Source organism: Bos grunniens, chromosome 4 (assembly GCF_055505025.1).
Source record: "Bos grunniens cultivar Pamir isolate PY7600 chromosome 4, Bosgru_T2T1.0, whole genome shotgun sequence".
Taxonomy (NCBI): Eukaryota; Metazoa; Chordata; class Mammalia; order Artiodactyla; family Bovidae; genus Bos; species Bos grunniens.
The window spans coordinates 97,427,841-97,447,895 of record NC_141168.1 but is presented as its reverse complement, the minus strand read 5'-3'; the positions used below and the strand labels follow the sequence as shown (position 1 = coordinate 97,447,895).

General features: G+C 37.5%; 1 protein-coding gene across 9 annotated transcripts in view; it reads right to left on the bottom strand.

Annotated features, from left to right (window-relative positions):
- The window catches only part of DGKB (diacylglycerol kinase beta), a 1,123,143-nt gene that overhangs the window by 470,957 nt on the left and 632,131 nt on the right, over positions 1-20,055 (bottom strand). For all 9 annotated transcript variants that reach the window (XM_086397581.1, XM_086397582.1, XM_086397586.1 and 6 more), the window contains one exon: positions 15,336-15,496. In XM_086397581.1, coding sequence (XP_086253707.1) covers positions 15,336-15,496 — 161 coding nt within the window. The remainder of the gene's footprint in view (positions 1-15,335; positions 15,497-20,055) is intronic.

Here is a 20,055-nt window from a genome sequence, read left to right as displayed (position 1 = left end):
TGACTGTGTAGATCACAATCAACTGTGGAAAATTCTGAAAGAGATGGGAATACCAGACCACCTGATCTGCCTCTTGAGAAACCTGTATGCAGGTCAGGAAGCAACAGTTAGAACTGGACATGGAACAACAGACTGGTTCCAAATAGGAAAAGGGGTTGTTCAAGGCTGTATATTGTTACCCTGTTTATTTAACTTATATGCAGAGTACATCATGAGAAATGCTGGACTGGAAGAAACACAAGCTGGAATCAAGATTGCCAGGAGAAATATCAATAACCTCAGATATGCAGATGACACCACCCTTACGGCAGAAAGTGAAGAGGAACTCAAAAGCCTCTTGATGAAAGTGAAAGTGGAGAGTGAAAAAGTTGGCTTAAAGCTAAAGATCATGGCATCCGGTCCCACCACTTCATGGGAAATAGATGGGGAAACATTGGAAACAGTGTCAGACTTTATTTTTCGGGGCTCCAAAATCACTACAGATGGTGACTGCAGCCATGAAATTAAAAGACGCTTACTCCTTGGAAGGAAAGTTATGACCAACCTAGATAGCATATTCAAAAGCAGAGACATTACTTTGCCAACAAAGGTCCGTCTAGTCAAGGCTATGGTTTTTCCTGTGGTCATGTATGGATGTGAGAGTTGGACTGTGAAGAAGGCTGAGCGCCGAAGAATTGATGCTTTTGAACTGTGGTGTTGGAGAAGACTCTTGAGAGTCCCTTGGACTGCAAGGAGATACAACCAGTCCATTCTGAAGGAGATCAGCCCTGGGATTTCTTTGAAAGGAATGATGCTAAAGCTGAAACTCCAGTACTTTGGCCACCTGATGTGAAGAGTTGATTCACTGGAAAAGACCCTGATGCTGGGAGGGATTGGGGGCAGGAGGAGAAGGGGACGACAGAGGATGAGATGGCTGGATGGCATCACTGACTCGATGGACGTGAGTCTCAGTGAACTCCGGGAGTTGGTGATGGGCAGGGAGGCCTGGCGTGCTGTGATTCATGGGGTCGCAAAGAGTCGGACATGACTGAGCAACTGATCTGATCTGCTCTTCTTTATACTTAATATCAATGTTCAGTTCAGTCACTCAGTGTGTCTGACTCTTTGTCACTCCATGGATGGACTGCAGCACGCCAGGCTTCCCTGTACATCACCAACTCCCGGAGCTTCCTCAAACTCAGGTCCATGGCGTTGGTGATGTCATCCAACCATCTCATCATCTGTTGTTCCCTTCTCCTCCTGCCTTCAACCTTTCCCAGCATCAAGGTCTTTTCAATGAGCTAGTTCTTCACATCAGGTGGCCAAAGTACTGAAGTTTCAGCTTCATCATCAGTCCTTCCAATTCAGGTCTGACTTCATTTAAGATTGACTGGTGGAATCTCCTTGCAGTCCAGGGGACTCTCAAGAGGCTTCTCCAACACCACAGTTCAAAGGCATCAATTCCTCAGCATTCAGCTTTCTTCACAGACCAACTCTCATATCCATACATTACTACTGGAAAAACCATAGCTTTGACTAGATGGACCTTTGTTGGCAAAGTAATGTCTTTGCTTTTTAATATGCTGTCTAGGTTGGTTATAACCTTTCTTCCAAGGAGTAAGCATATTTTAATTCCATGGCTGCAATCACCATCTACAGCAAGTTTGGAGCTCCCAAAATAAAGTCTCTCATGTTTCCATTGTTTGCCCATCTATTTGCCATGAAGTGATGGGACCGTATGCCATGATCTTAGTTTTATGAATGTTGAGTTTTAAGCCAAGTTTTTCACTCTTCTTTTTCACTTTTATCAAGAGGCTCTTTAGTTCTTTGCTTTCTGCCATAAGGCTGGTGTCATCTGCATATGTGAGGTTATTGATATTTCTCCCAGCAATCATGATTCCAGCTTGTCCTTCACCCAGCCTGGCATTTTGCATGATGTACTCTGCATATAAGTTAAATAAGCAGGGTGAATAACACATAGCCTTGATATACTCCTTTCCTGACTTGAAACCAGTCTGTTGTTCCATGTCCAGTTCTAAGTATTGCTTCTTGACCTGCATACAGATTTCTCAGTTAATACCATAACCTTAAAATATAAGATAAAGACTTCCCTGATGGCTCAGCTGTAGAGAATCCACCTGCAATGCAGGATACCTGGTTTCGATCTCTGGGTAGGGAATATCACCTGAAGAAGGGAATGGCAGCCCACTCCAGTATCCTGCCCAGAAATTCCATGGACAGTGGAGCCTGGCGGGCTACAGTCCATAGGGTCATAAGAGTCAGACATGATTTGGCGAGTAAACCACCAATAAGATAAATATGCTGACAGTTTAAAGGGACTAAATTAATTCCCTGAAACATTACTTATTGGTATATCTTCTAGCCACATTAAAGGAAAGATGCATGTATGTAGTGATTTATGTCCAGCATGGTGGAATTCACACTTTTTTCTGGCTTAGTATTCATCTTTGTACCCACTATAATGCTTATCAGGAACTACAACATGCACTGAATAAATATTTGTAGAATACACTAATAAATGAACTCCCTTGTGACTAAAATACTAATCAGAACTAGGGTACTAAATGACCATGATGAGTCAATATTTTAGATTTTATGTTAATGCAAGTACAATCAGAAGTTATGAAATATTTATTCTATATGCCATTTATAAATTCTAGTAAATGGCCCATAAGAATATTCTGCTGTTCTTTTAAACTGGACCCTGTACTAGGAGTACCTTTGGTATTAACATCCTTCCTTCTCTGATCTTATACACGAATACTCTCCTTGTTGCAATATGGCATGTTTTGTTTAGGTGGATGATTACAAATAGGGCAGGGAAAACTTCATAGTTACAGGGACTTATGATGATCTTTTGGGTCTTCCCTTGTGGCTCAGCTGGTAAAGAATCCACCTGGAATACGGGAGACCTGGGTTGGGAAGATCCCTTGGAGAAGGCAAAGGCTACCTTGTCCTATATTTTGGTCTGAAGAATTCCATGGACTATATAGTCCATGGGGTCGCAAAGAGTCAGACACGACCAAGTGACTTTCACTTTCAATGAACTTTTTGTGTATTTGAGGCAGCTATTACTAATTTGAACTATACCCTTTGCATTTTAAATATATAATCTCTCTTGCTTTCTGTACTGGTAAGAAAAGTGAATCAACAGAGAACTTTCACAGAGTATGGGTTCTACAGTCTCCAGATGTACATGCTTCCCATGAGTATTTTAGCCAGGAATTGACTCACCAGCGCAAAGCCACAAAAACAAAAACATGAGAAGGCAGGGTCCGTGTCATTATGGACGAGGAAAGCCACAGCTATCGATAAAACCAGAAAGCTGAAAAATAAAATTAATGAGCCAGGCATCTAAGGCTAATAATAAGTACCTTGATACACTTGGGATATATAAGGCAAAATCCCCAAAGGGAAGATAGCCAAGAGAAAGTGGAGTTGTAAGAAGCAAATGGAGAGAACACTAATTGGAAAAGATACATGCACCCCCAAGTTCATTCATGCACTATTTACAACAGTCAAGCTTTGAAACAAGCTAAGTTGAACTGATGGATGAACAGATAAATGAGGCATAGTGCACAATGGAATATTAGCCATAAAAAGAAAGAAATCTTGCCATTTTTGACAACATGGATGAACCCTGAGAACTTTATGCTAAGTGAAATAAGTTAGAGAAAGTGAAATACTGTAAGAGTCTCACTTGTATGAGGAATCTAACAAAATAAATAAACAAAATCAAGCTAATAAATACAGAAAATGACTAAAGGATGCCAGGAGAGGGGATGCAAATGGGTGGAGGGGGTCAAAAGGTATAAACTGCCAACTATAAAGCAACTGTGACTGGAATGTAGTACACAGCATAGAAACTACAGTCAGTAAGACTGAATTGCATATTTCCAAGGTGCTATATAAGAAACTAGGTCTCAAAGGTTTTCAACATGAGGAAAAAAGAAAAAAAAAAAAAACTTGTAATCATGTATGGTTCAGTTTAGTTCAGTTGCTCAGTAGTGTCCGATCTTTGCCACTGCATGAACCAGAGCATGCCAGGCCTCCCTGTCCATCACCAACTCCCAGAGTCCACCCAAACTCATGTCCATTGAGTCGGTGATGCCATCCAAATCATCTCATCCTTTTCATCGTTCCCTTCTCCTGCACTCAGTCTTTCCCAGCATCGGGGTCTTTTCAAATGAGTCAACTCTTCGCATCAGGTGGCCAAAGTATTGGAGTTTCAGCTTCAGCATCAGTCCTTCCAATGGACACCCAGGACTGATCTCCTTTAGAATGGACTGGTTGGATCTCCTTGCAGTCCAAGGGACTCTCAAGAGTCTTCTCCAACACCACAGTTCAAAAGCATCAATTCTTCAGCGCTCAGCTTTCTTCACAGTCCAACTCTCACATCCATACATGACCACTGGAAAAACCATAGCCTTGACTAGACAGACCTTCGTTGGCAATGTAATGTCTCTGCTTTGTAATATGCTGTCTAGGTTGGTCATAACTTTCCTACCAAGGAGTAAGTGTCTTTTAATTTCATGGCTGCAGTCACCATCAGCAGTGAGTTTTGAGCCCAGAAAAATAAAGTCAGCCACTGTTTCCCCATCTATTTGTCATGAAGTGATGGGACCAGATGCCATGACCTTCGTTTTCTAAATGTTGAGCTTTAAACCAATTTTTTCACTATCCTCTTTCACTTTCATCAAGAGGCTTTTGAGTTCCTCTTCACGTTCTGCCATAAGGGTGATGTCATCTGCATATCTGAGGTTATTGATATTTCTCCTGGCAATCTTGATTCCAGCTTGTGCTTCATCCAGCCCAGTGTTTCTCATGATGTACTCTGCATATAAGTTAAATAAGCAGGCTGACAATATATAGCTTTGACGTACTCCTTTTCCTATTTGGAACCAGTCGGTTGTTCCATGTCCAGTTCTAACTGTTGCTTCCTGACCTGCATACAGGTTTCTCAAGAGGCAGGTCAGGTGGTCTGATTATCTTGGTCGTGAAGATCTTTTTTTGTACAGTTCTTCTGTGTATTCTTACCACCTCTTCTTAACATCTTCTGCTTCCATTAGGTCCATACCATTTCTGTCCTTTATCGAGCCCACCTTTGCATGAAATGTTCCCTCGGTATCTCTAATTTTCCTGAAAAGATCTCTAGTCTTTCCCATTCTGTTGTTTTCCTCTATTTCTTTGCATTGATCACTGAGGAAGGCTTTCTTATCTCTCCTTGCTATTCTTTAGAACTCTGCATTCAGATGCTTCTATCTTTCCTTTTCTCCTTTGCTTTTCACTTCTCTTCTTTTCACAGCTATTTGTAAGGCCTCCCCAGACAGCCATTGTGCTTTTTTGCATTTCTTTTCCATGGGGATGGTCTTGGTCGCTGTCTCCTGTACTTTTATATTCATATTAATAGTTAATTTTATAAAGGAAGAATTTACGGTCATTTTCCTATATATTTACCTAGTATTTGGCAACTGAAATTGATTTACTAGTTTCATTTTTACCTGATGCATATTGACTATATATATGACATTGTGTCATCTCCAAATAACATTACGCTTGCCTCTTGTCAATATTTACACACTTAAATTTTTATTATTAAATTAGCTCATTTTCCTAGAAATGCTAACTACAGTGGTGACACATATAATCCCTGCATTCTTTTTGATTTTATTTGGGATGCCTCTAGTATGCCACTATTAATATGATATTACATGTTAATTTGTAGAAAATGGTTTACACATTTTCAGTAGTTTTCAATTATAAAAATCACAAACCTGCTTCTTTTTTAAATAATTATGCTAATAACACATTTGCCTTTGTTGAAATAAACCCTCCTCTGTTAATAGGTTGTATTCCTTAATTTCAATACTTGAATTTACTTGCTAATTTTGTTGTTTGCAACTGTTGTATTTATATACATGTTCTTTTTTGGAGTTTTGTTAGTGAGGTTTTTATACTGAGGTTTGCTAGCTATACAAAATGAAGGGGGAAACATTCTGTCTTTCTACTCGGGAACAATTTTTAAAACATAAGAATTATCTATGCTATGAAAGACTGTTTAAATGACACCAGTTTTAATAGCTCTTTTACTATGTTTTTACTTCTTCCTCTTTGGTTGTACGCTTAGAGAAATGGTTCTCAAAGTGTGACCATGGACAAGAGACACTGGGACCACCTGGGAGATGTTAGAATCATCAGTTCTTGGACTCCATTTCAGACCTACTGAAAGCCTGGGCTTGAGGGTCACAATCTGCATTTTAAAAAGTCCTGCAGGTGATTTTGATACATACTTAAGTTTGAGAACTATTGCCTTAGATTGCCTACCCTTTAGCAGGGGTTCCCAATTTCCTGAATCTAATCTGTAACGATCTAAGGTGGAGCTGACATAATAATAACAGAAATAAAGTACACAATAAATGTGATGTGCGTCAATCACTCTGAAACTACCACCCCCACCTAACCCCCGAAAAAGTGGCTTCCACGAAACCGGTCCCTGGTGCCAAAAAAATGTTGGACACCGCTGCCATTCAGCGTATTTCACTTTTTCCATTTAGATGGGCAATACTCAATTTCTTCCACATTGTATAGTTTACTGGCACAGATGCACATGATTTACTCTTATAACCATTAAAATATTTTCCATAACTGTGGCTGTATTTTCAGATTTATTATGCTATGTGTTTATTTCCTTTTGTTTAAAAAAAAAAAACAAACACACACACAAAAACCTTGGCGAGAGAAGTGGGCAAGATAGTGCAGGGGGCGTTTTCAGCAGTCACCCGCCCGCCATCCCCTCCTCAAGGAATACAGCTTTCGACAATCACTAATGAATAGATAGTACATTCGCCGAGTCAGGGAGTCCAGCGGAGAAGTTCCAGCACAGCAAAATATCCAAGAACAGATCCACTGAAGGGGGTGAGAACACTTTTCCTTTACTGGCATGGCCACTCCCCCAGCGTGGCCCAGCTCAGTTGCAAAAAAGGCTCCATTCAGTCCCAGATTTCCCTCAGCATCGGGATGGAGTGTTTAGCTTCCTGTGCCTCGCAGGATGCTGCCGCAGAGGCCACTTCTTTCTCATCTCACTTGGAGCACAGAGGGTCTCAACACCAGTTTGGTGGGGAGTGGGTGGCAGAGGCTGGGAGCAGGTAGGAGAGAGAAGGCCTCACAGTCACTGGGGCATTTTGAGCGACTGATCTGATCTGATCTGATCTGAGGGGCGATGGAGCCTACAGATCAACGCAGAGATTCCTCCAGGAGCATGGCCCCTGAGCTGCTTCTGGAAGCCTACACTGATGATTTTAGCAGGCAACTGACCCACCTGGTGCCCGCACAGGTTTGTGGGCCTCCTTCCTCCCCACCTCCTGGCTGGCACTCTGTGCACGTGCCCTGTGCGTGCTGCATGCCGTGCGTGCGTCCCACGTGGGACAGCAAGCCGAGGGCAGGTGAGCATCTCCAGACGGCAGGCTAACTTCAGGTGACTAGAGGAAGGTTCTAAATGTGAGCATTTGGGGACTCTGCCCTAAGGAAAACACAGGTGGCGCTCAGCACCCAGCCAGGCTTTGGGGAATGAGAGAAAGCAATCCTAAAACTGCCTCTCCCCTACCTTCTCCAAGAGGGAAGGAGAGGTGGGGAGTTCATGTATCTATAGAAAAGAGCCTAGAGAGCTTCGGGATCTCTAGCTGGGCTGACAAGGTGTTTCTCTCTCCAGCCTGGTTAATTAAGACTGGAGAAATTGACTGCTTTTTAAAATGCAGACTACAGATCTATTTAAAAAATATATTTAGTATTTATTTTGCTGTCCTGGGTATTAGTTGCGATATGCGAAATCTTTAACTTATGGCATGAGAACTCTTAGCTGCAGTAGGTGTGATCAAGCTCCCTGATCAGAAATCAAATCCATGACCACTGCACTGGGAGCTTGGAGTCTTTAATCAGTCGACCACCAGGGAAGTCCCAAGACTATGACTCTTGAGGCTGCCCTGTAACCTGGCTGCAGTCCCTCTTAGCTATGGTAACAGGGTCCTATTTGCTTAGGGATCCAGAAGAAGACACGCTCATCCTTGCACCAGAGGAGGCCCACTGACATCTTTCCTATTGTCCCCTGAAGATACTGAAGCTGCCTGTAACTCAGTATAATTCCAGCCCCTCTCAACTATTTCCGTCTGCAAGTGTTTCCACATTCTGAGGTTTATACTTACCAAGAGTCATTTGTGTGGTTTCCAACACTGTTTATGCCAATTTTAGTCTTTATTATAATTATATAATTTAATTACCTATTATAGCAATGGAAAATATAATTACAAAAAGAGCCTTTGTTTTATATATGAAAACAAAGATGATTTGGGAAGATTGGATATAAATGCAGTTGTGAAACTGCCATAGAATTATATGTTCTTTGCCATAGAATTATATGTAAGAGAGAGCATTATAAAAGATTTTTGAAACTATTGTAAAAATCTAAAAGGATTTTATACTCAGATTGCTTCACAAGTATCTTTTGGGTCTTTGTTCCACTTAAAAGAATCTAAAAATGGAAATAACAGATGGTTTATTATGGAGTGTGATTTATACAAGCAAACTTTGTAGAACCCCCATTGATGACCGACATTCAAAGAAATGACAGTAGCTGGGCCTTTAAGAAAAAAATTGGCCAATTCAATTATTTTTATAGATTTTAGGTTAAAATGAAATATCCAAAGCTATATGGATCATTTTTATCACACTTGTTTTACCTTTCTATTAATGTCTAACTTCACCTCTAGTAGAAGACCTTCTGCTACACATAAATTGGACTACTTCATTTCCTGACTGTATTCACTGAATCATTCAATGGCCTCTCTTAAAAAACAAAGACCACATCTTGGCTTTGAAGCATCTTTAAGACACAGGAGCAGCCATTTATGCTATTGTCTGTTTTGTTATTCATTCCCAGCTTCTCTCTTTATGTTCCAGGCACACTGACCTTGTAGGTCAGAACACACCAGGCCATTTGTCTCCTCAGGCTCTTCACATACAGTTATACCTGCTTGGTATGCACTTTCCATCTATTTGGTGTCCACCTGACTTACATGTATTCCTTAGATCCCCTCTTAAATGTATCTTATTTATACTGACCTTCTTTTACTATGAGAACTAAATTTGTCCCTTATTCTAGCTCTTGGCAACTTTTCTTGTCTTTCACAGTGTATATCACAATTCACCCCCCAAAGTTGTATTTGTGCATTTTTTAAATACTTCTACTATTGAGCTCGGGATTTTAATAATGAGGTAATCTGTCTCTTTTATTCATTTCTACAACTCCAGGGCCTGACCAAAAAAAAAAAAAAAGATACTTTTTTTTAATAAGCAAATGAATGAAGAATCAACAACGAGGGTGAAACTAATGGCATATATGAATTTGATGTTATCCAGTAGATGAAAAATTTTCTAACTGTAAGTTCTGAGATTATCTGTAGTCATTAAAGTACAAAATCAGACTAAAAGGCAGCAACTATCAGTTTTTCTTAGTAATTTCCATCATCTATATTTCTAATACCCAGATGATAAATCTCTCATGACAATTCTGTCTCACCTCACAGTATTGTAAGTTTAGTGATTACATAGACTTCTTCTATCCTTTTCACTGCCAATCCTCAAACAGTATCTAGCACAAGAAGATAATTAATAAAGAAGCTTTTATTTAAGGATCACCACTATAGATGAATACCTATTTTCAGAGTTAACCGTGACTTCAGAATTATTTCCACTGTTCTGGCTAAAAGTGAAAGGCATTACAAAGAAAAAATTAGGAGAAAGTGGCTAGTTATTTACCAATTTCCCCTTTTCATCTTGGGCAAACAGAATTCCTTTCCGAACAGTTGTGTGCATGCTAAGTTGCTTCACTCACATCCAACTCTGTGCGAACCAATGGACTATAGCCCACCAGGCTCCTCTTTCCATGGGATTCTCCAGGCAAGAATTCTGGAGTGGGTTCCTGTGCCCTCCTCCAGGGGATCTTTTCAACCCAGGGATCAAACGTGCGTTTCTTACATCTAACCTGCGTAGGCAGGTGAGTTCTTTACCACTAGTGCCACCTGGGAAGCCCGTCCTTACAATTAGGTGTAACTGATTAGGATACAGCCAATGGGTTTTAAGCTGAACATCTTCCAGCCCTGGTCCATTTTAAAAGAAAAGCACTCACAAATGTCAATATTTCATTCTCTTTTATCACCCAGTTGTTGAATAGAGAGGACTCTGTATCTAGAGGAGAGTAGAGCCATAATGGCACCCCCTCCAGTACTCTTACCTGGAGAGTCCCATGGATGGAGGAGCCTGGTAGGCTGCAGTCCATGGGGTCGCTAGGAGTCGGACACAACTAAGCGACTTCACTTTCACTTTTCACTTTCATGCATTGGAGAAGGAAATGGTAACCCACTCCAGTGTTCTTGCCTGGAGAATCCCAGGGACGGTGGAGCCTGGTGGGCTGCCGTCTATGGGGTCGCTAGGAGTCAGACACGACTGAAGCGACTTAGCAGCAGCAGCAGCAATGACTTGAGGTACATGATTCAGTTATTTTTGTTGTCTGCTGGATTTACTCACCGGGGCAGAGGATCATAAGTTGATAAATAGAACTCATTGAGTGAAAGCCAGAACTTGAACTCTATAAGGTCTCCTGGTCTGATTTGACACTGAGTGTTGATCCTCTGTCTTGCTGGGACAGACGCAAATATTTCAGGCAAGAATGCTTTCCCTCTTTTCACACCTCTCCTTCCCATGTCATATTCAGTGAAAGAGGCTGCAAGTTAAATAGAACAGCACTCTTCTAAAGAAAACAATCAAAAGCTGCCTTGTTTAGTTCTGTGTTACCTTAATATCATATATGAGTGCCATTGCATATTATTTTATACTTTTATTAGGCCCTAAACCTTGCATTTCAACTTTAGTACTTCAGTATTTCTAGCAATTGCCTATGTAATGTGAGACAGAGTCCTAACAAAATTTCCTCTCCCTAGGAAGCTAGTGTCTGAACACATATCAACTGAGCACCATTATTTTTCCAATGAGATTTCAGGCTACATCCATTCTGTCAAGTTTCTGTATGTGTCTCTCTGCTTTTCCATTGAGTTCTTCATCTACTCATTCATTACATTATTTTATTATAATTATGCAATTCATTTGTAGCATGTCTAATTTGGTAAAATAGTTCTTTCTTCTTATTAAGATGTAATGAGCTACTTTGTTACATATATTTTGGAAAAAGTTTTTCAAATTTTTCATACAAATCCAGCTCTAATTTTGATTAGTTATAGGTTAAAGGTATACATTAATGTGCAATATTATATTAAGCTATCTCATCTAAGAATAGAAACTATCTCTATTTATTCTCATCTTTTATGTCTTGTAGAGAGTTTTAACATTTCTATTTGTAGGTTTTGCATGCTACTGCTGCTGCTGCTAAGTCACTTCAGTCGTGTCTGACTCTGTGCGACCCCATAGACGGCAGCCCATTAAGCTTCTCTGTCCCTGGGATTCTCCAGGCAAGAACACTGGAGTGGGTTGCCATTTCCTTCTCCAATGCATTAAAGTAAAAAGTGAAAGTGAAGTCGCTCAGTCGTGTCCGACTCTTAGCGACCCCATGGACTCCAGCCTACTAGGCTCCTTCGTCCATGGATTTTCCAAGCAAGAGTACTGGAGTGGGGTGCCATTGCCTTCTCCGGTAGGTTTTGTATATTCTTTATCAATTTCTAGATACTTCCCATTTTTGCTTGCTGTTTTTGTAAATGTGTTGATTATTGCTTATATAATGAAATACTATTGAATAAATTTATTTTATATTTAGTAACTTTGCTACACTCCCTTATTTAGTCTTAATATATTTTCAGTTAGGATATTACTTTTTGTCTTTATGGAGGGATTTTTGGTCTTTATCATTCTATATTATTTGCAATTCTCTTTACAATATTTTTAAAACATCAGTTTTGCAGTAGATTTGATTATTTCCAATAATCAAGTTTTATTTCATTAACATACTCTTTTTTGCTCTTGTTATTCTTTGTCCTGTCATTTCTATTACAGCTTTTTCTTCTCATTTCTTTAGGTTTTAGCTATTTCCCGTTTTCCAACATCTTGAATTTTGTAATTAATATTTTTTTCTTAATATCAAAGTTTCTCAGCCTCAGCTGTATTGACATGTTGAACTATGTGGTTCTTTCTTGTGCATTTGGGGGGCTGTTCTATGAAATGGGAATGTTTAGCAGCATTCCTATCTTCTATCCATTAGCTGGCAAGAGCAATACTCTCTCACCCATGACAAGCAAATGTGTGTCCAAACATTGCCACATGTCTCCTGTGATGGAAGAGAAATAATTTCTGTTGAAGACCACTGAAGATTCATCAGAGGCATATAACAAATTGACAACCGTTTACCAAAAAAAAAACTACTGAACCTAAGATAAGAATGCTGGCAATCTGATGTTTCAATCTTGAGCTGCTACCTCACACTTCAGTTCCGTCAGTGCGATAGTTCTAGCGGGGTTGGGCACACTAAGAAAGCAAGCGACTTTACTGTCGGGGGAGCCAGCATGATTTGGAGTGGAAGCTAGAGAAATTCCATTACCCAGAGAGTTATCTAAAATAATAGTCATCTCAGTGGCAAATGTAGCAGGTTGCCTAAGTTTGCAAAACTGATTAAGGCAAGCAGCTAACCAGGCAACTAGCCCTATTTTCAATAGGAGACCTTGGGAATGATGCAGCCATAACGGGCCTCAATGCTGCAGCTGCTTAGTTGGTTCAGTCATGTCCGACTCTGTGCAAACCTATGGCTGTAACCTGCCATTCCTCCATCCGTGGAATTCTCCAGGCAAGAACACTGGAGTGATTGCCATGCCCTTCTCCACGGATCTTCGCAACCCAGGGATTGAACCCAGGTCTCCTGCATTGAAGGCGGATTCTTTACCATCTAAGCCACCAGGGAAGCCCCATGGGCCTCGATACGTTGCCACATATTCCTTTCTGTCTGAAACACTAAATGCATGGTTGTATATATGTGCAGGACAGGTGAAAGAGGGTTGCATCTGTGTTCAGGACAGAGTAACACAGGCCCTAGTTATCTACACATCCTTGGCTAAGTGAGAAGCCTTGTACGTGAGCACAAGACATAAAAGAGCCAACAGATATTAAAAGCTGAATTAGATTAATAACTGCCTGAAGTTTGTATGCATTCCCCAATGAACATACAGCAGCAAAGGGATGAAAACCTACTGTCTCAAGGGTTTTAAACACAAACTTTGGTCATTCATACTGACATAGGAACAATCCTCAGAAGCCAGTGTTAATATAAAAGCAAAAGGAAAAACAAAAATTCAGAGGCAGCAGTATATTCATACACTAGAAGGGAGAACAGCTCCATATAATTAGTTCTGGGAACTCCCTAAACAAACACAGGAACAACCATAACCCCTGTGGGCGAATGCAAATCCACAGCTGTTAAATATGTTGTAATCTCTAGTTTCCAACCAAATATTCACAAACACGCAGAGGAATGGGCAAGTGTAACACATACTTTGGAAAAAAGCAAACAATGTCTCTGATGGATTCTAGATGTTGGACTTAGCAGACAAAGACTTCAAAACAGTATTATATGTATTTTGATGTATTATATCAAATTATGATGTATTATAAATACATCAAAGAACTAACATAAACTATGCTTAAATAATAAATGAAAATATAACGATGACTATTCAAATAGAAAATGCCAATTAAAGGCCTAAAAATATATAAAAAAAATAACCAAATAGAAATCCTTGAGTTAAAAAGTATACTAACTGAAATAAAAAAATTAATTACAGGGACTTAAAAGAGTAACATTATTCATAATATCCAAGACTGGAAACAATCTAAATCTACATCAATTTGTGAAGAGATAGACAATATATTATAAGTCCATACAATGGGATACTTACTACTCAGCAATACAAAGAATACAGTATTTCATGTAGTTCATATAAGTGAACCTCAAAACATTATGTGAAGTGAAAGAAACCAAATGCAAAAGACTATATATCATATTATTTCTTTCATATGAACTATCCATAAAGGGCAAACCTTAGAAAGATTAGTTGTTGTTTGGAGCTAGGGTAAGGACTCAGAATTGACTACATGTGGGCATGAAGATTCTTGCCTTGGTGATAAAAACATTTTAAAATGAGACAGATTTATTAAAATCATTAAAAGGTTTACTTAAAATGAGTGAATTAGGTCAGTAAAGATGTTAAAATATTGCTATTCACATTCATATCAAATATAAACAGGATTTTTATGGATCAAATGCATTACATTTTTCTTGAAAAAAATAATTATTATCATACTATAGTAACAATTGTATACTTAGCCTTCATTATGCATCATTATATGAGGCTCTTTACATGTATAATCCCATTATTTATTACTATGAGGGAGAAAATAATAACCATCATGACACAGGTAAATTGATGGAAACTAGGAAGAGAAAAAAATTGTTAAAGAACTCTTACCAAGGTAGCTTGACTCCTAAGTTCATGGACTCAACCAATACTTTCGATAGTTTGCTATTTGTGTTTGTGTGTGTGTGAGTGTGTGTGTGTGTACGTGCACATCCATAAGAGAGAAATGAGACATGACGTAAATTAATATTGGGCGACTATGTTCAATAAAATGTAATGCTGTAGATATATATTTTAAGACGTCATAAGTCTGGGTAATATATAAATACATGTAAAATCACTGTTAACTTTATTAATTCCTTAGGGATTGAAATTTCAATAACTGTTTCAATTGCCAAATGATATTTTAATTTCAGTCTCAACGTTATCAAGAAATTAAGACAAAAATTAGTTTTTTTACTAATTAACCACTTGAGAATACTAACAGCATTTTTCTTAGACTTTAAAGTAAATCATAATTTTAAAAATAATGTCTATAAATAGAAAACTAATATGTTGTGATATTGTAATATAGATTTCAAAATAAGATAACGATGCATTCTTGTCACACTTTTAGAATGTGAAACTTATAACCTTATAAACCATTTTATAAACCTTATAAAGCATTCTAAGCTTAATTTTACTAAACAATTATCAAACAATTACATATAGTTTCTTTCCTTTGTTTAGCACATGAAAAATCTATCACTGATTCTCTGATTTTAAATAAATTCAGAAGTTTTACTACTATTACCCATTAGAAGAGGTGTTTTGCTGACACAAAGGTAAAACAAATTACTTATAAGCAGTAAATCTTCGTAAATAAGAGTTTATGTCAGTGATTATGCAGAACTGGTTAAAAAAAAAAAAAGAATGTTTAGTGGAAAATCTTACCACGCCAATGGAAAAATAATTATTGATGATACTGTAAGGCACTGGGTCTCCCTTCTCATCTTTGTCATTAGGTATGACTTCAAACTTCCACCTGTCCAACATGATTTCTGTGCTGTTTTCAATGTCTTTTAAGATTTTCATCAAATTCTCACCTTCATAACCTAATGAAAAAAAATTTTATCTTGAGAAAAAATATAACCAAACAATAAAAGCTATTACTTATATTTAAGTGTGTGAATGCTTGTATCATTCTAAAGTTAAATAATGCATTTCAAAGCAAATTTAATGCAAGTTGAAGAATTAAGACCAATCTTATTATACTCATATCAATATTTTATCTGTAGCTTTAATTTGCAACTCATATTTCTCTCCTGTGGTACAAATTCTTAATATAGCCACTGTGTACCTCTCACAAAACTTTTTATCAATATGTTCAAAATGGAATTGATGATCTGTTTGGGTATCATCCTCCTGTGAATTCTGCCTCCCAAAGATGACACCCTCCACCCACTTGCTAAAATAAAAGTTCTTGCTGCCATGTTGAACTTGTCCTCTGCTTCTACTCTCTCTGCAGGCTTTACATTTGATAATACTTTTTCCCAGAAGCCACCCTCCCAAAATGATAGATTTTACACAGGACCATAACATACAGTTTTCAAAACCAGCCATAGCATAGAACTAGTATACTGCACTATAATTATTTACATCTTTCTCCTTAGATGTTCCTTTTCCCAGATGTACCCTCCAATAATGCTCAACAAATCCATTTTTAAATAAATCTACTATAGATAGTAACCATGGCCTGAAAGTTATTGCTTAATATTATATTTTCTCTTAAATGGACCTTTAGTTATGTAACATTATAGTTAATTAGGGGCGTAGCCTAACCCTGGCTGTGTTATTTACTGAAGTGTTTGCTTTTAACATTCTAAATAGCTTCTTTCTCCATAAAAATTTAGCTTTGGTGTGAGAATGAAGTGAGGAAAAAAGAGAAAATACATAAAGGGTCTTAGTCTATGAGGCAAAAGAACAGAAAGTTGTCAACAACAATACTGATGATGAAATTAGGATGTGAAATGTTATACTAAGTTAAATAATGTATCTCTAACTCTAATACACACAGATTCTTGAAATGATGTTTTGAGTTGGACAACATTTTCATAGATGTTTTCTGTGTCCAACTCAGGTTTATATTTTAATAATTTATCTGTTGAATAAGTATATGCCAGAGGCTATGAGTCCTCATTAGAGGTGTTAACATACATACACTTAAAAAAAAATGAATTGGATTAAAAGAAAAAAGAATAGGTACCATAATATGCCAACATTCTCTAAAGACAAATAAATTATATTTATGGTGTATTTGTTGAATTAACTATTAGAGAATTAATTATTAACCAGAAATCAGGAATATTCATCCTGAAACCTACATCTCTTATCATACACGGGTCTAAAAAAATAATTATGAACTATTCAACACACACAGCAAAGAGTACAATAAACTGTGATTACACTGACATAAACATTAAAGGAAATAATAGATGTCATATCATATTTATAGCATAATTCAAAATTGATGAACATATTTAAAATGTATAGAATAGTACTCAGTGATTAAAAAATGAATTGTTTTCACTGCAAGGCAACAAAAATTAAGTGTACTTATTTTTCAGATCTTCTTAATAGTTCTACGCTCATTCTCAATATTTATTTCCTTGTTAAATTTCTTTTAAAGCTCCCAATTATATATATATACATATATATATATATTCCACATTGAATGGAATAAAAGGAGTTTATATTCATATATTTTCCAAATTCTATTCTTATTTGAAAATAAGTTTGATGGTTTTAGATATAAATAATTTACATATATTAAACTAATATTATATAATATAGTATGAAAATATACACACACTCAGCATAAATATAAGTAAATGATAATGCTTTAAACAAACATTGAGCTTCTTTTCAGCTACAGCTTATGTTAATAGAAACAGGAATGGAACTGATGAGGAAAGAACACAACAGAATTTAATTTAATGAAAGTATTAATAAAATGAGATTAAGTAGGGTCAATCAAATTAAATTCTTTAGCACTGGAAATGTTCTCAAAGTTTTTATGGGTAAGTATGAAAAAGGCTGGGCTTCCGTGGTGGATAAGATGGTAAAGAATTTGCCTGCAATGCAGAAGACCTGGGTTTGATCCCTGGGTCTGGAAGATACCCTGGATAAGGAAATAGCAACACTCTCTAGTATTCTTGCCTGGAGAATTACATGGACAGAGAAGCCTGGCAGGCTACAGTAAACTGGGTTGCAAAGAGTTGGACATGACTGAGCGACTAACATACACATGAAAAAGGCCGGTATCAATCAGTCTTCTAGCCAAATAAAAATGGAAAGATAGAGGCAATAAATCTATTTTGAGAATCATACATGAAGTTCAGTATTAATTCACAAAGGTGAAGAACTCCAAATTGTTGTTCTCCACTTAACAGATATCTATGCCCTACATGTTTGTATTTATCTGTGCTCAAGCTTGTTAAATAATGATTCATAACTATAAATAGCATTCCTGAACTCAGTAAGATTATATTTTTTAAAAAAGAAAAACTTACAAATAAGCAAACAAAAGCTTGCTCTAGAAAAGAATGATGATACTTTGTTTCTATTATTTTTATTTAAAGCCTATAATCACTCTAGGCTAAGAAATCAAATGAAAACATAATTAGTATTTATCTTCCATTTAATGATATGATGTTATCATAATAACTGAATCTATCTAAAAAGTCATTTTTACAAATTTAAGATCACATGAAGAAAAGCAATATCTAAAAAGTCATTTTTACAAATTTAAAATCACATGAAGAAAACATTTGTAAGAGTGTGTTGCATCTAAAACTCTGTCTCTTACTCCCTTACTCTTCACAGTATTTTCTCTTGCAATAATTTTCAGAATTTTGTTTGAGGGATTAAGTATTGCCAGAAAAAACTGCAAAGGAAATGAAAATAAAGTATTTTTTCAAATGCCCTGAGAAGTCCTACATGTGTACATTTTATATTTTTCAAAATTTGCAATACATTCATAAAAATTAAACTTCCCAGTCAATAGATTCCAGTGACATTAAGTGAACCAAATGATTATTAGTCAAATGAAGTAATTTCTTTCCCAAATGTTAAGTATAATGATAATTAGTATAATTACAAGAAGGGCTCAGACACTGGGCAAATAACTTGATATCTAGGGTGTAAGAACCCACAAGGTAGGGTTCTTAGTGCAAAGTGTCAGTCACTCAGTCATGTCTGACTCTTTGAGATCCTATGGACCATGGCCCACCAGGCTCCTCTGTCCGCGAGACTCTCCAGGCAAGAATAATGGAATGAGTTGTCCAGGAGATCCTCCCAACTCAGGGGTCAAACCTGTGTCTCTTCTGTCTCCTGCACTGGCAAGTGGGTTCCTTACCACTAGTGCCATCTCCAACTATTTTCTTCAGGTTCTGATGAAGAATCTGAAGCACACAGTTTTAAGCAACTTGCTCAAAGTTAGACACCTGACAAGAAATAATTCACACCACTTCAGAGTGTGTGTCTTTATTAGTAAACTCTATCAAATGGCACCCTCATTTTCCTAACTGCTCATCTTGAGCATCTTGCAGTGCCCCCTTAATACCCCACTTTCACCAAAGCCCCCACCCAATCCATGGGCAAGCTGTACCAGCCTATCCCTGAAAATGTCAGTGTGTCCACTTGCTTCATTAGCATGACCACTGCCCTAGCTTGGTCTGTTCATCCTCTAATTTCAATGGTAATACAAGTTCTGATCTCTAAAACTATGCTTCCCCACATCTCCATATTTTCTTAGCTTTTTTTATGTCCCCAAATTAACTTATTTTGAAAACATAAATGTCATTGTGTCACTCTGCTTTTGAAACTCTTCCAAAGTTTTGCTATGTGCTTCAATAACATAGGTTTCTACCATGACCACCAAGACCTACCTAATCTGCTCTTACTTCTCTCTCCAACATCATACTATTCCCACCTCCCTCCTGAGGCTATACCTATCGGTCACCCAACAATCTCTTAGAGTTACATCATCACTTTTCCTTCATTCCTCTCAATACAGAGAGCGCTTTCTTTTTCTGCATATTTTAAACCCAGCTTAAATGTTACTTCCTAAAGGACATCTTCTTGACTATATAGCTGAATAGTTTCCCTCTGTGTCTTGCTGTGCTAAGTCGCCTCAGTCATGTTTGACTCTTTGCAACCCTATGGACCATAGCCCAACAGGCTCTTCTGTCCATAGGATTCTCCAAGCAAGAATACTGAAGTGAGCTGCCATGCCCTCCTCCAGGGGAGTTTCCCTGTATTATTCTCTAAAAATACATTCTGATTCTTTTATAATCTTGACCTTATTTTGCAATTATATATTTCATTATTCACTGTTCTATTGTCTGGATACTCAATGAAAATATAATTATCAAATAGTAAAAGCCCTTTATTTCTCATTCACTATTTAGCACATTGAACAGTGCCAACATATACTAGATACAAAGAGTTCATCATCAATATACACTCTAACAAATACTATAATCCACCTGTCTCTGTCCACTGATAATAATATCTTTAAAACTGTTTTATAAGGAAATAATTAGAGGATACTCTGGAACTTCTATACTCAATTTTGAGATTTAAGGCATTTGCCAGTTTCAAACCAAATAAA